Source organism: Macadamia integrifolia, chromosome 2, assembly GCF_013358625.1.
Source record: "Macadamia integrifolia cultivar HAES 741 chromosome 2, SCU_Mint_v3, whole genome shotgun sequence".
Classification (NCBI taxonomy): domain Eukaryota; kingdom Viridiplantae; phylum Streptophyta; class Magnoliopsida; order Proteales; family Proteaceae; genus Macadamia; species Macadamia integrifolia.
Genome location: NC_056558.1, coordinates 27,682,083 through 27,698,444, shown reverse-complemented (window position 1 = coordinate 27,698,444; position 16,362 = coordinate 27,682,083). Strand labels below are relative to the sequence as shown.

Genomic DNA, 16,362 nt, shown 5'->3' with positions numbered 1-16,362 from the left:
TCAGCTTCTTTCTTTTGGTACTTTTGGTGTTAAGGTTTTAGTTCATACAAGGTCTCTTCAATGGTCACTACCTAAAGGAAAAATTACGATTACCTCCCTGATGTATACTTCAATATTAAGACCATCCCTTTGTTTAAAATATTATGCTAATTTCCCCCACTTTGAAAATTAATTACATTTGGACCCATTCTGTTAGTCAAAGATTGTAAAATAGTGATGTCAGTTGGCACAATTTTTTTTAAAGACAGAAATAGTCTTTTAATGTAGTGTAGTATCTATTCTATATTTACAACCCAAAAAACCCCTTTTCTTCTTCCCTAATCGAAGAATATTTCACTTGCAACCTTACCTTTGCTGCAATCCTACACTTTGGTGACAACCGACAAAGAAAGGCTTCATCTGGTGACCATCATCACTCCGATGACAACCAACGATGGTCGAGGATCAATGAATCCCCTAAGAATGTAAGTGATGAACCTTCTCTGCCATTTTCCGTTCTCACTTCTAAATTCGAATGGTTTATATCAATTTTTGCACCAAATAAAACCTTGGACTTCTTCATTTCTTGTTGATGTACATAAAAATAACTCACCAACGAGCAAACGACACATATCAGAAGATCAATCCAAAAATGACCAAATCAAAGCCAAGTCTTCCCAAATAGAGCGACATTGGAGCTTAAACTCCAGGATAGATTTGGACTCTCTGCTATCAAAAGTATACCAGAATTCAGACTCTCTGTCGTTGTAAGGAAAATGACGTTCAACTACCAAGCTAGGGAGATTACCTTTTCTGAATGAGACTCCAACTTTATATTGCCGCCCAACAGAAGAAACTGACTTGCTTCCCCAATGGTAAAAGGACTCCCTAATTCGAGTAGGACTCCACCTCATCCTATTCAATAGATAAGGGAGGTAGGGTACCAGGAATTTCACTTCATGATCTTGCAGTTTATTGCTCTTCTCTTACTCGTTTTTCATCACTACTGTTGCACGGATCTAGCTTAAGCATTGGAGAGTCCCCCCCCCCTTAGAGTCTACTCTGGGCCTCTATTTCTCACTTTTTAAGGGCGACAATCAGTTTGTATTTTCAGTACTTGTTGTGCTCCTTACATGTCCTCCCCCCCCCCCTTTTGGTGGGGAGCCCTTCTATGCTTCATATATGGATATGTCCATCCATCTTTACTGTTTCAACTTCTAGCTGAGACATGTTCTCACTTTTTGGCTCATAAATATTTTTCACTTCGTGATTGAAGAGTTGCAGGTCCTCAGGTGATTGAAAATATACAACTTTTCAAGTGACCAAAGAGTTGCAGATCCTCAAGTGCAAGTCGCAAAGATGAAGAAATGAAGAAGTCTAGGGTTTCGTTAGGTTCAAATCATTCTCAATGGTAATATAGGTAAATGGGGTAGGGTTATTTTTGTTTTAGTGCAAAGGCTATTTGTTTTTCAGATTTAACACCGTTAGAAAAGAGGGAACATTTTTTTTTTTTCGGGTAAATGACAGTTGTAATTTTTTAAACAAAGAGAGATGGTCTTAATATTGAGATATACCTTAGGAGAGGTTAGCGTAATTTTCCATTACCTAAAGGTGCTAACTTGGTGTTTCAATAAGGTCCATAGATTTCCAAATTACCACCAATTTTACCATACAATTCATATAGGTAGTTGCCACATGCTACATAAAAACTCTTATTGGCTCTTTTTTTTTTTTTTTTTTTGGTAAAATGCTACCAAAAATAGTGGAAGTAAATATCACTCGCCTCCCCTATAAGAAAAAGATTCTATCTAACAACCCCAACCATTAGAAATCGTTGTTAAGTTAGCTGATATTTTTTCGTAATGCCCAAACTACCCCCTAATTGTAAAATGCCTAAAATACCCTTAATGAAATTCCCATTCTTCTCCTCAATGATTCAGCCTCTTCTTCTCTGTCTCTTCTCAGCCCTCTTGAAATTCACCTCCCCGTCCCTTCTTCCTCCGCTAAACCAGAGTTAGCAGCCTCTGGCAACCCTTTCATTGATGCCACGGTATCTAGCTTCAACAATATTTCCCATAAACCGCAGAAGGGGTTGACGAAAAATTGTTCGCCCACCTTCTTATCTACCGGCAACCCCTGCCTCAACTTCTTCTTCCATGTCGTCCTTGATACATCACCTGAGATTGTTAGTGGCAGCGGTTCCGTAAAAACATAGTGATTAGCGCAAGGGACAATAGCACTTGGAGGTTGGCAGCCGGTTTTCTCGACTTCCATCTTCTGAATTTCTTGCTCCATATCCACAAGGAAACCCTAGACAATCCAATAAACCAATACTCAGAAGCTAGAACAAAAGATTTTTTTTTTTTTTTTGATGAAGAAAATAATAGTCAACCCTGAAATTCCATAATCCTTGCCCATTTCCAGGAACAGGAAACTAGATAGCTTTTAAATCAACTACTCGAAACCCCTAAATAGTTAAATGAATTATTGAAGTCGATCTCTGAATAAAAAAGAAATTGATCCAACAAGTGATCTCGAGGAAGCGAAAACAGGGATATAAGGATGATCAACACTTGATGTCCTTCAAACTATGAAAACCGTAATCAACCCAACTGTGTAACCTTCACAGAAAGTACTACCTGAACCATTAATTCAAGCATCAACAAACGAAAAAAGTTGCAGAGCTTCAACGACTAAGAGGAAGAGGGCTGAATTGTTGAGAAGAAGAATGGGGTTTTCATTAAGGGTACCTTGGGCATTTCACAATCAGGGCGTAGTTTGGGCATTATGAAAAAAAATCAGCTGACTTAACAACAATTTCTAACGGTTGGGGTCGTTGAATAGAATCTTTTTCTTATAGGGGAGGTGAGTGATATTTACTCTAATATATAAATCATCTTGAAGCCTCATGGTCTAAAGCATCATTGTTTTTCCTCATCTCAAAGCTCAAGGAAAATCTCAAGATGTAAAATAAAAGCTCTACCACGGCCTAAAGCCTTTGGCTATAGGTTTGGAGTGCTAGAAAGAGTGCTATACGAGACTTATCCTAAGTGTACATGAAGGTGTTCTCCCCCAATTTGGAACTTGCTTGTTCTGAGTTGTGCAAGGCATCCAGCAAAGCTCTTGATTAATCAAGTAACCCTTAAAACCTTGAATTATTTTATTTTAATTTGGTATATCTATCATTTAGCTAAGTGATCATCATAGGTAGAAATATGATTATTGCCCATGCCTAGTGAGTTATTAATTTTCGTAGTTCAAGTATGCTAATCATAAGTTATATCACTGTTAAGGCAAGTTTCTTCATGAATTGCATTACTCCATACTTAGGTCTAGTTCATGCTTGCATGTTATGTCATTTTTAGTTCATGTGTTAGGTTTAAGTTGTTATACTATTTGTTAGCATCCAGGGTGTAGCTCCACTGGTCCAAAGGTGTTGTGTATTGAAAGAAGTCTCTAGTTCAAGTCTCCTCGCAACTGATGCCTAAAGTGTTGTTTAATCATTCTTTATGTATTGCTGCATGCTTAGGGTTAATTTGTATCATTCCTAATCTTGATTCAACTCTAGTTAGGGTTTATGTTCATGACATGCTCAGTTTTCTATTATGTGAATGGTTGTTGTGACATTTTATCTATGTTAAACACTCATATATATTGACGGTTTATAACTTCTTATTATTACATGGTTAGGTCTTTCGATCATATGTATTTCTAACTTTTTCTCTCTTGTATAAAGATCAATATAATGATCTTTATTTATTTTCAGTTATTGCATTTATTATATATATACATTCATGTTTGGCATCATGTTTATATTGTAACAAAAATACAAGCTACAAGGAAACTCGAAAAAGTAGTAACAATAGGGAAAGAGTGACGGTGATGTTGCCAAAGAAAAAAACTAAAAAACATGGATTTAATTATTGGCATACCAATACAATACCATGGTCTGGATCAATATTAATGTTTGGTGTTTCAGTAAAACTAATACCAATACTTAAAACCATGCTAAGAAAGGAAGAAAAATAGAGAGGAAAAGGAAATATGTGTGAAAATCGTCTGCAACCGCTGCACTAGTGCAATGAGAGCATCAGATGACTGAAAATCCCTTGAGACACTTGCCCAAATGCTCTCAATTGTTCGATTTTCGTCACACCTCATCCGTCGCTGCAGAAAATGTAGACTGAACTTTCTTGGCCTCTTGATTTGTTGAGTGGGTAAGATCACCAACCGCGTGAAGTGATCCCTAGGTAAGAAAAGAGGGAAGACAATGCATTTTTGATCAATAGCTTAGCATGTCTAACGCTTTAAGCCGTTATGAGGTTATAGAAGCCGTTCAAGCCACACAGTCCCTAGCTTCAACCGTTAACCGGTCAGCTTGCCTTTTCAATAGAATAAAATAGGGAGTAGAGTCGAGTAAAGACGTAAAATTACAACTGTCCTTCAAAATAATATAGAGTAGGATCTCTCTTCATAACACGCTAGCAATTAAAAGGGTACATTACAAAATACTATAAATTTGCAATCAATCAATAAAAAAAAAAAAAAAAAAAAGACAATTTTCTTTCTCCACGCGGTGATGCTCATCCTGTGGATCAAAAGGTTGAGATCCCACACGCCCTCTCTCTACCTCATTGAATCTATATCTTATGTAGCGATCAGTGAAGTGCGGTGAGCATCAGATAGTTGAGAGCAGAACTTCAAAAGATTTCTAATCACTTGATATCCACCACACTAGCACAATGATTGGAAACGATTTTCACACTACCAAGGATTTAGGGGACAATATCTCTTTAGATACAATACGATACCATTTTAGATCGGATAGGATCATTGGGTATCGATCTATTTTACCCCTGATTTTTATTAAAAGTACTAATTTTCCTATTTTACCCTTGAAACGATACCCAATTTGGATCAATATCAGATTGGGGATCGGTCTCAACCGATACCAATCCAATATGACCGAGCCGATACTTGAAACCATGCTCCATCGGCCTGATCCCCTTGTTAAACAGAAACCCTGTGGGCGCGGGAAACTCAATCGAAAAGAAAATAGTGAACTACAACTTTCGACTCTACACTCAATAAGTTGTTCACAGCCTGTCTCCAGTAAAGTGACAGGTAATTGCCGGTAAAGAGTGACAGCTATTTTTGTCCATAGCTCCACTAGCTGTAGGTTAAGTACACACTGTAACTTTCCCTGGCTATTATTATTATTATTTTTTAATCCATTAAAATTTTAAAACTTCTAGATTGCAAAATTAACCTCTCTCTCTCTAACATCTGGACCCAGCGTAGTTCTAAAACTTGGATCGAATCAAATTAGTTCAAATCAATATGGGTTGGATTGGATTGATATCAGCCCTGATTGATCTTCAATTTTGATCAATCTAATATTAATCCATTAGTAAAACATAAAGATCCAAAGCGATTCAGATGGATTGATCCCAGCAATTATCTTGAGTTTTAAAATCTTGGGAATCAACCATTAAGACTTAGGACAAGGCAAATTGCTCTTTGTAGTTTTTTTTTTTCTCCCCCAAGACTTACACTAGGATAAATAGCGGTCCACAAGAAATCAGATTGAACTACACTTATTATTAACTATAAAACCACTACTATTATATCAAGAAGATGATAATAAGTAACTACTGGCCTTTCTGAATTTACACTAAAGCTCATTCCTTTACTTAATTGTTCTTCTTCGCTGCATTTCGTAGTCATTTTGTTTTAGAAATGATGTTTTATGTCAAAATTAGAATATTTCGTTTTTGTGCCAAAATTTCATTTTAAAACAAAATTAAAATGTTGGAACATGGTCCAGCATTTCTCGTTTCTGGCATTTTTTTATTCAAATCATTTCGAAAAATGAAAACGAAGAGTGAATACCAAGGATTAAAGTATCGGTATCGGTCATCGTATCGGTCGGCCAAAATTAAGATACGTATCGGAGGGTATCGGATCGTATCGGAGATACGTTAAGATACGCTAAAGATACGCACATAAATGGATAGGAAACACTTTATTATACACATTTACATAAAAAAAAAATAGTTAAAAAAAGTTATATATAACATGTATTATGCATAAATAGTAAATTGAGAGTATCGCACTAAGAATCCAAGGTTTGTAATTGTCCTATAAATGTAAAATCCTTGTTCTCAACTTTGATTTCCACTTTATTAGAGAGAAAAATGGTTGGCAGCAACTTTGGAACAAAAACAGCTCAAAAAATTATGTTTTTCTAAAAAATTACCCATTTTGGCAATTTTATAACTGTATCGGTACGTATCGGTGTGTATCGGTTGATACATACCGATACATACCGATACGTACCGATACATACCGAAACGTACATTTCACTTCAATTTTGAATTTTTCACAGAGTATCGGTATGTATCGGTGAGTATCGGTGCGTATTGGTGTGTATCGTAGGATACATATCAATACATAAGGGTTTTAAAATTTTCATGATACGTATCGGTATGTATCTTGCCGATGCCTACCGATACGGATACGTATCGATCGATACGGCACGATACGTATCGATACTTAAAACCATGGTGAATACTAAATAGAAGAATCAATTTTCTTACTTTCGTAAAATAAAAAAAATATCAGAAACATATTTTCAAATGATTACCAAATGCATCCTAACAGTTATTTAATATATCAATAATAAATGATTGATTACCAAATATGCATATGAAGCTATTAGTTTTATCTATCATATTCTATAGGCGTTCGTTCTCATTTGACATCTTATCTGTGAAGTTGATCTGCCATTAGGCTGTTTCAATTTCAACTGCTCAAAAAAATCAAATATATCTCATTCCTCCCAACGGTGCAATTTGACAACATACCTAACTAAGAAGATTTGGCCACATCAACAAAATAATGAAGAATATTTATAAATTTTTCTTAGGATTTAGTAAAATTAGTTCATTGGCAATCTTATATTATTTCTTGGGATTTGGAATATGTAATTTTATTTATTTATTTTCAATTTTTTATTAGTACGACACATCCTTTCTATTTTAAGATGAATAAATCTTTTCATTTCATTTCATATGTGTATTTTAAAAACATGCAAATAATATAATGTTAAATTATTTTTTATTTTATTTTAAAAACATTGTTTTCCCTTTACTTGTTTATTTAGAATATGAAATAAGAGCAAATAAAATAAGATTATAATTTCTTAATTCACCATTTTAATTACAACAAGTTGCATCCACAAAAGAAGATTAGTTCTATTAATCTAGGGATAAAATTGTGCATCATCTTAGATTTGGAAACTAAACCACTCTACAATGAACACATAATTCCCATGTAGCCATAATAAGAGTTATCAGAAATTAAAATAAATATTTAGATGAATATCACCATGCATTTTTCTATTACATGTGTGTGTGGGGCTGGGTGGGTTGTAGAAATAAAAACTTAAAATGATATAGAAGTAGAAATCACAAACAAACAATTACACAAAGCAACACAAAGATTTACGTGGTAAAGATTATCTATGTCCATGGTTAGATAAAATTTACATCATTATCAATGAAAAATAGGATTATAGACCTTTCTTAGATTATGGAGAATAAACCATTTCTATAAATTAGCAACACCTGCAAAGGCACACATTACTAAAATACCCATGTTGCCCTAAATTTTTTTTCTCAGGAATTACTGCCCCAAACCCATCATAGACCTCCTAGTTTGTTGAGGCCTAGTAACAAAAGAAACACTTAAGGTGAGCCAATTCCTCTGGCATGTTCGGCCTCTTAACAATCCTTCGAAGTCAGCCCCAAATTACTAAGCAATGGAATACAAAGCATCAAACCCTAAATAGGTGGGTTTCTGTGTGCGTATGTGTGCACGTGTGTGAGTGCGTGTGCACAGGTGTGATTATGCGTGTGCACATGTGTTGGGGTCTCATGAGTTGTGTGATTGGTCAATAGCATTTTGTTCAAATACTTTATCAAATGACTTTTTTTTTTTTAATGAAAATCAAATGACCTCTTATATGTTAAATGATATATCCAACTAGAAGGGTATTTTAGAAAATAAATTTTAGCTATTCTTACGTTCTCCCCCTGCCTATAAAAAGTGGTCAATGTTAGGTGTTGGTAGATGAGGGCAAGTAGTATTCAAGTTTATGGTCCACATTATTACATTTGAAAAATCATAGAGATGCATTACAAATTAGTCATAGGATTGCCATATGTACATCCAGTGACTTTTCTTCTCCCCTCCCTCCGTCCCTTGCAACATACTAAATTATTGCTTCCCTTATTTAAATAAGTAATGAAGTTTCTTATGTGAGAGTGACTTTGGCTCGTCTTCAATTCTCAATCTCTTAATTTTTGTTCAATTCTCTCTCTACGTGTGATATGTGTACATTTATAATCCAATGATTGTGATAACTAGAGTTGTTCAAACCCCTTTTTATCCCTCAGCAACCATTCTTCTGATAATATTATCTAGATCTAACCCGAAAGAACCCCCTCCATCGTCTATCAACCTCAAATGGAGAAGGGAGAAAACATAGAAGAAGGGAGAAGAGATTAGGGAAGAAGGAGCCGGATTTTTTACTGGAGCCAGATTGTCTCATCTCAACCTGAAACGGAGAACAAAGGAGAAGAGAATAGTTGGATTTTCTCTAAAGAAGACCTAAAACGAAGAAGAAGGGAGAAGGATTAGGGTTTATCAAGTCCTCTTTGCCAAGCATCCATTCTCTTTCAACAACGAGAAGGGTTTCTCCCCGAAGAACATTGACTCTTCTCCTTCGTTTTAAGTTGAGAGACATGGAGGCATCTTATTCTCCTTCTTCATTTTAGGTTGAGAGATGATGGAGGGAAACCCATACAAATAGGTTTCATCCAAGGGGTTTTGTCTTTTGAGTCCGGATCAGGTACTCGTACAGTGTTTGATCCACACTTAGACTCCACTTAATTGTTCTCCTCTTTTAATTAGTTTTTATTTTCAATGCAGTCCAAGTGTGGATCAAACACCGTATTCTCGTACGAAGACCTGATCCACACTCTTGTCTTTTGAGGGGTTAAATGGGTTTGAAAAACCCTAAACTACCACAATCGTTGGATTACAATGTATAGGTTTCGCGCACAAGGAGATAATTGGGGAAGAATTGGGAGATTGAGAATTAGAGACGAGCCAAATCCATGGCTCCTATGCCACAACCCTTGAGTTGTGTCTCTCTCATCCTCCCCGTAAAGAGAAAATGTTTACTATCCAAAAGTGCAGCCTACACCAGCACTCACTGAGTCTATATCTCTCCTACTCTAATAAAGGGTAGAGATATTATTTTATTACGGGACTGAGGGGAGCGTTAGCATAGGCTACACTCCTAGACAAAAAATTCCCCCAAATAAAATAACCTTCTAATACTCCCCTTAAGTTGAACCAAAAGAAAACACTAATTGGATCTCTAGCAGATGTAGGAACCACACTCCCGAACAAAGAGCACTTCCCTTTTAATTTTATATTAGCTCCTAATTACGCAAAGTGAATCAGATTGTTAGTATTAATTTACTTTAAACAATGCTGTATGACTGATAAATACACTGTTAGGTTGATTGTCAATTTGTTGCCAACGAGATAATGGCTGTTCTTTCCAAATTCCACATGGATGACTCTTTATAAGAAAATCTTTATCTATTAGCTTCAACCATTATTTCATTTCAAGCTTTTGGAGTAGTTAGCTGCTTGTCACAATTCAAGATCTGAAACTTGGAACACAAGTGTAGGTAACGTGCATTTCTTTACCTAAATGACTTAATTAAAACCCTAAAGACCCATGAAACTAAAGTCTAATCATAGATCTGATGACACTTTTAAAATGTTATTTTTCAATAAATTTGATGATTTTTTTAATTCGGCTCATATGGACTATTTCAATTGAAAGTGACTTTGTTCCTGTCTACCTGACGTTGAGAGGTTAGAAAAGATAACGAAAAAGAAAGAAAAAAAAAATATTTTTTCTATTAAATAACAAATAAAAGGTAAGGGAGATGATCTAAATCAATCATATTCAAGTTACCATCTTAAGTATCTTGGATTAAGACTACATAATCTCGTCAATTAGGTTTTCCACAACAGTGAAATTTTTCAATAGAGTCAACATTTTGCAACAATCAACTTTGTGAAGTCATTGTCATTGCTTTGGGATGGTCGTCTCTTCTTGGTAATATTGGGTTGGTGTGTTTATCAAACTCAATTTAATTATTAATTTAAGTAATATTGTTGGGTAGTTGATTGTGATTAGACTTTTATACTTTAAATAGTTCATAATTAAGGACAAAATTGAGCATGTTCTTCGCATTGTTGTCAAGAATAATGATTTTCAATACAAATGCAAGTATATGTATATTAAATTGAATCATATGAGAATATTTTATGTAATTGGATTGCTTTCGATTGTATTAAAAAACAAGATTCTCACTAATAGTTTGCAATTGGTCTTTAGACCAAAGAGATCATTATCATTGTTGTTAGATATTATGGAATTTTGATGTACTAACAGTTGATGCCTTCCTGGCTATATCTCAATGCAATTGATTCATATATTTACTTATGATTGAAAGAGAAATTCAACATGAAATCAATTTCACTTATAAGAGTGATTATCATAGCATTTATTAGGTAAGCATTCGAGGTCGAAAAAAATGTTCTGAGACAGTAGAAATGCCATTTGGTATGTGTTCTCATTCTTAATCCCAGAATTGACGCATTACAGAGATGTTGGGAAGTATTGGTATATAATCTGTTGTATCGACTGATTTGTATCGGTATTGACTATGACAATACTGGTACCTGGACAATTCCGTATTGGTGATATCGGATCATGGGTGTGTAAAACAGTAAAAAAAAAGCCTAGGTGTTGGTCTTTTGAGGTGTATAACATCCGATCTAGTTGAACAAATTCAAAACTTCTGAATCGGTCTTTCAAGGATTGCTAGATTTGTGATCTTTTCCCCACAGAGAAGTCGGAGCATCAATATGCTCACTATTCTGAACAAACGATATCCCCTAAGCTAAAAATTGGGACTACCTCTTTACCTGAAGATAGGGGTGTCAAATGGTCTGATTTCGGTTATACGGTCTGATTCTAGTTCGATGCACATTTTGCAAGGTAGAAATCAAAACTGAACTAGATAAGAATAAAGTAAAATCAGAATGGTTTTATATGCGGTTCGATTTCTATTCAATTTTCATTATCCGTTCACAAACAATTTAATACGATTTGTAATACCGGTTCATATTTGAATTTACCTTTGTGTGTGTGTGTGTGTGTACAATGTCCATATTTAAATTTTCAAATAAGAAAAAACTAACATTTGATAAGCTGAAGGATTTTTGAAATACTACAGCACAAAGTCTTGTTGTCTAAGGGAAACTAACATTTCCCTTATAAGAGTGAATATCATAGGTTTGTTTGGTATTCGTTCTCAAATTGAATTCTAGGTTGAAAAGTAATGTTCTAAGATTGTAGAAATGTCATTTGGTATGTGTTCTCGTTCTTGAATCCCAAAATGCAGCCCATGGTTTCAAGTATTAGTGTTGAATCAATTGATTTTCTTTGTGATGATTTTTGTCATGATATTTGATCTTTTGATAAAAGAAAAACCTAGGTCTTGATATTTGATCTTTTGAGGGGCAAAACAGTCCGATCTGGTTGAACTAATTCAAAACCGTTTAAACCGATCCGATTAATCCGTATAACAATTAATTAAAACAGAGGCAATAATCTGTATAACAATTAACAATTAAATTAAATATCCATCATGCTTTGGTATGATTTTATTGCAATTCAGTTCAAGTTTAGGCTTTAGATCATGAACTTGTAATCCATATATGTTACTATTTGTTATCACAGATGGGGTGTTTTGACTAAATCACCTGTCATTTTAATATTTTATGTTGTAGAAGGCTAGATATGGATGTTTTATGATATTAATTCTATATGTTTGAGAATGACCATGCAAAGAAATAACACTAGATTATCAAATTAAGACATACCATCGTTAATATAGAATCTCTTATTTGTGGTTGCCAATTATTTTTGGATAAGCTTATGATCCTCAGTTTAGAGATGGTTGCAAGTTATAACAAACCAATTGTGAACCGTTTTACAAACCGTATAAAATAAACCAAAACCGTTTAAAACCGTGAAATCGACACCGTTTAAAAACCGTGGAAACCAAAACATTTACTAAATGCTCACGGTTTCAGAAAGTGTAACCATTTAGTAAATGATGCGGTTATGGTTTTAGTCAAATAAATGTGAACTGAATCGATCCGCACCATTTAAACCAAAACCGAACTGATTAACACCCTTAATTTAAAACTTGACATTTTCTTTTAATTGTCCCTGGTCATATTTTCAAATTATTTTATTTTTTTTTATTATTTTTTTAAGACAGATCTATACAAGGGTTTTTGAAATTAGGAAGGTGAATGGGAATCCATTCTAAGTGGCCCATCATGACTACAGAGAATGGGGGAGAGGGGGGTCACATTTAGACCATTCAATCATTCCGCACTGGTGAAGGAAAACTTTGTCCTTAAAATTAAGTTGAGAATGACATCATTATGTCACTATCAAAAAGTGTCATTGTCACGTATTTTTCGAGTACGCATGTAAAATATTATCCTCATTGGTAAAAAAAGTCATACCAAAAAGGCAAAAAAGGTAAAATTACAAAAAAAAATGTTGACACCATGAAGGGAGCCAATAAGAAAATTATACACACACACACATACAAAAGACCAAGCCGGGTAGGCTCAATCAACCCAAGGCCTCAGTCCAGGTCCAGCCTGGCCATACCTCAGGCTTGAAAATCCCAACCCTGGCCCAGCCTGTAGGCTAAAAAGACCAACACAGGCCTGTCGGCTTAGTACAGGCATGGCGGCCTCAGGCCCACTGGGCCAAATTTGCACCACTTTTGATACAATAGTCTCTAGATCTAATGGAAAGGTTTGGCTCCACGAGGTACAAAATGGGGACATAGAAGCCCTAGGGGTTAGGTTATGGGCCTCCACATCCTAAAGTGAGGGAAGAAACAAATTGAGCAAGCTTTAAAATTGATCAAAACTTCAGAAGGTCTTCGCACTGGTTTTGGCTGAAAGGTTAGGCGACTTGGAGCAATGTTAAAAACTAAAAATATATAGAGTATATGATCCTGCTCCATTGATTTAAATTTTGATTGTCCTGGAATTGGCTCAAATTGATCGGAAATTGGTAAGACTCGTCACATTTCAAAAGCGGGTAGAGAGAGATAAACAAGTGGATGCTAGTTGTATACAAGCAGCATACCCAATCTTTTCCCCGAAAGAAAACCATCTACAAAACAACAAAATATCATTTATAAGAATTTTTGATACCCAATCGATGGTAGAAGTCAATCCCCACAAATCCAAGATAATTGGAAGGCAGGCCGAAAATTTGAAATTGTTAGAGCAGTCCATTGTATATTAAAATCCCACCAGTTGGAATAATTCGAAATTATAATAAAAAAAAAAACGAAAAACAATCTCCATCCCTAGTCGTGAACAGTTTAAAGTCTAACATTAAGGCACATCACATGTGTGAGATACCCTTAAAATGAGACATAGAGGGGAGATGTCCCCTTTTGCTGGCTCTCTACAAAAATATCCAATAAGGGCAACAAAGCTCCAGACCAAATGCCACCACAGGACCTATTAATTCAGGTCCAGGTCCAGGTCCAGGTCCAAGGAACAAAATCTATCAAATCTCTCCCAGGCACCCCCTACCATTTTTTCCCTTAATCATAGGCAATAACACATGGGTTGTTCCTTTATTCTATTCCATTTTTCAATCCCCTCCAGTGAATCAACATTATCTTAATGGGTCTAGCTGCCTTTCACCTAATATATACTATGTGAGCTAAATAGGCCAACCAGCCCATGTAAAGAGTTGTAGTAATGGATAGCCATGGAAGGCAAAGGAGGAGAGGCTTCTTGGGTGCAGGAAGTTTCAGGCCAGAACCAGATACAGCAGTGAAGGCAAGCAAACCGGTGTCACGAAGTTGGGTTTTAAGAAGATCTAAGGCTTCTCATGAGGAGGAGGATGATGCTCATGGTGGTAGAGGGGCAGTGAACTTAGTGGAGGCAAGGAAGTCTGTATCACATGTAGAAACAAACCTATCATCAGTGGCTGCATTCCTTCAAGTGAAAGTTTTGGCTACAGACATGCCAGGGTTCATGCAGGTTCATGCCTTCCGGTGTGCTCGGAGAACCTATGACAGCTTAGAGAAGATTAGTACTAAACATGTAGCTCACAACATGAAGAAGGTGGGTCTTCTTTAAGTTAGCCCTTGTACTAGATATTCCTTCTATTTATTTGTTCTCTGATTCTTTTCTTTCTCATCATCTCTCTTTTGGTTCCTTTTCTTGGCATTTATTGAAATTTTTGTTATAATGTACTCCATGATCATTGTAGGGGGTGGGGGTGGGGGTGGGAGGAGATGTTGGGGTTATGGATGTCTTGTATTCCTCGGTGTGAAAATTGTCTGCAGCCGCTGCACCGATGCAGTGAACATTGGGTGGCTAGGAGTCCCTTCGGACACAGGCCCAAATGCTATCAGCCATTCGATGCTCACCGCACCTCACTGCTCACTGCAGAGGATGTGGACTCCTATTCCTTGACCGGTGTTTTGTGGGCTGATTCTAAAGGGCCATAGAGCCCGAGGCCTTGAGGCCTGGAGGAATTAGACCACCTAATGCATTTTCTTTGTTACTAGCTAGGGCTTCAATGAACTACCAGGTCCATGGCAAGGGTTCGGAGGAGGTAGTCCCTAAGGAAATTTTTTTATTAGGGCTACATGGGTATTTCAATAGTATGTTTCTATGTAGGGTTTCACTATATATTTTGTAGTGATATGGTATTCTCTGTAATCTGAGAGGTGTGAAAACGAGTGAATTTAACTTATATTCTTGATTGATGGTAAAACATATCTCATTTCACTATAGACGTAGGCAATTTTATTGAATCACGTAAATCCTTGTATTGTGTGATTGTTTATTTGCAATTTCTATATCATTTTAGATTTTTGTTTGAGAGAGAGAGAGAGATATTATTACTACATATGACAGAGTGAACATGTTTGTGATGACCAATTTTTTTCCTCTTCCATGTTTGAATTTTGTCCATAAACCTAAGGACACAAGGTAATGGACAATAAATAGATCATCCAAGATGTTGGATATTTTGCCTTCTTTACTTCCTTGAATTCTCTTTTTCAAGTTCTGCTCTTTGGTCCCTTTAATGTCATTTTAATTTGGGAAGATGGGTTCAACTGGTGTTGCAGGAATTCGATCGAGTATATGGGCCTGCTTGGCATTGCATTGTGGGCTCAAGTTTCGGATCCTTTGTGACACATGCGACAGGTTGTTTCCTTTATTTTTCAATAGAAAAAATATTTATTTTGGTATTCATGACAAAGGTTCAGACAGCAAAGTGACTATAAAGAAACTTATGCAGGTCCAAAGTTGGGTTTGACCTCTTTATTGTTCATTATTGTATTATTTATTAAGAAAGGTGTACATTTTATAATCATAATTAGGCCTTTTATGAGTTTATATAAATATTTTTACCAACTTAAGATTCAGGTTTTCGTATTAAACCACTCGAATATATTATTTTGTAGAAAATTTGAATATAAATAAACATCCAACATTGAGGCATGGCAACTATTTCTGTGACATGGAGTGATGATTGATAATTTATGACAGTTGGATAGTTAGGGATTTGTGGGATTTGCCTATTGTTAGATTTAATTATCATGTTAGTTAGGGGTGTCAATTTTGAGCTCTGACATGTTTATGGGTCGATCGAGCCCATTTAAGACCCAGTTATGGCCTTTTAAGATAGTTCAGTTAAAATCCGACACTGATTGGCCCAATTATCAATCATGTCTTGCTCCCTGAAAGCTAGACCCATTTACTTAAACGAACGTCCATGGTGCAAGGTTTTCAAATGGTCAAGCCTCACTAGGCCGGATCGAGACTAGCCCGGCCCGACTAACACCCCTAATATCAGCTGTATGATCCACACTCAGGAAATTGTTATTTTAACTTTAATAGTGTAATTTTTTCGAATACAATTCATTTTTTAAACAATTTTTTTTTGTTTAAAGTTTTATGTCAATATTAAAATTGAATTAAAATAGATTAAAATTTAACCCATCATTAAATGAAATATATAATATATCCACTTCAATCGAGCATTGACTTACTACCACATGGTGATTAATTAGAATGGCTTTTGATAGAACCAATGTCATAGCATGCCACCATTCTAAGCTTTTCAGTAGGCCCACATAAAGCCTATCCCTCAGGATG

At 35.7% G+C, this 16,362-nt stretch overlaps 1 protein-coding gene across 1 annotated transcript; it reads left to right on the top strand.

Moving 5' to 3' along the window:
• The first annotated feature begins 13,941 nt into the window (after positions 1-13,941).
• Positions 13,942-15,579, top strand: LOC122092323. Its single transcript, XM_042662643.1, has 2 exons — positions 13,942-14,313; positions 15,330-15,579. Exons 1-2 carry the CDS (start codon positions 13,945-13,947, stop codon positions 15,480-15,482), a joined length of 522 nt encoding a protein of 173 aa, XP_042518577.1. The 5' UTR covers positions 13,942-13,944; the 3' UTR covers positions 15,483-15,579.
• The last annotated feature ends 783 nt before the right edge of the window (positions 15,580-16,362 follow it).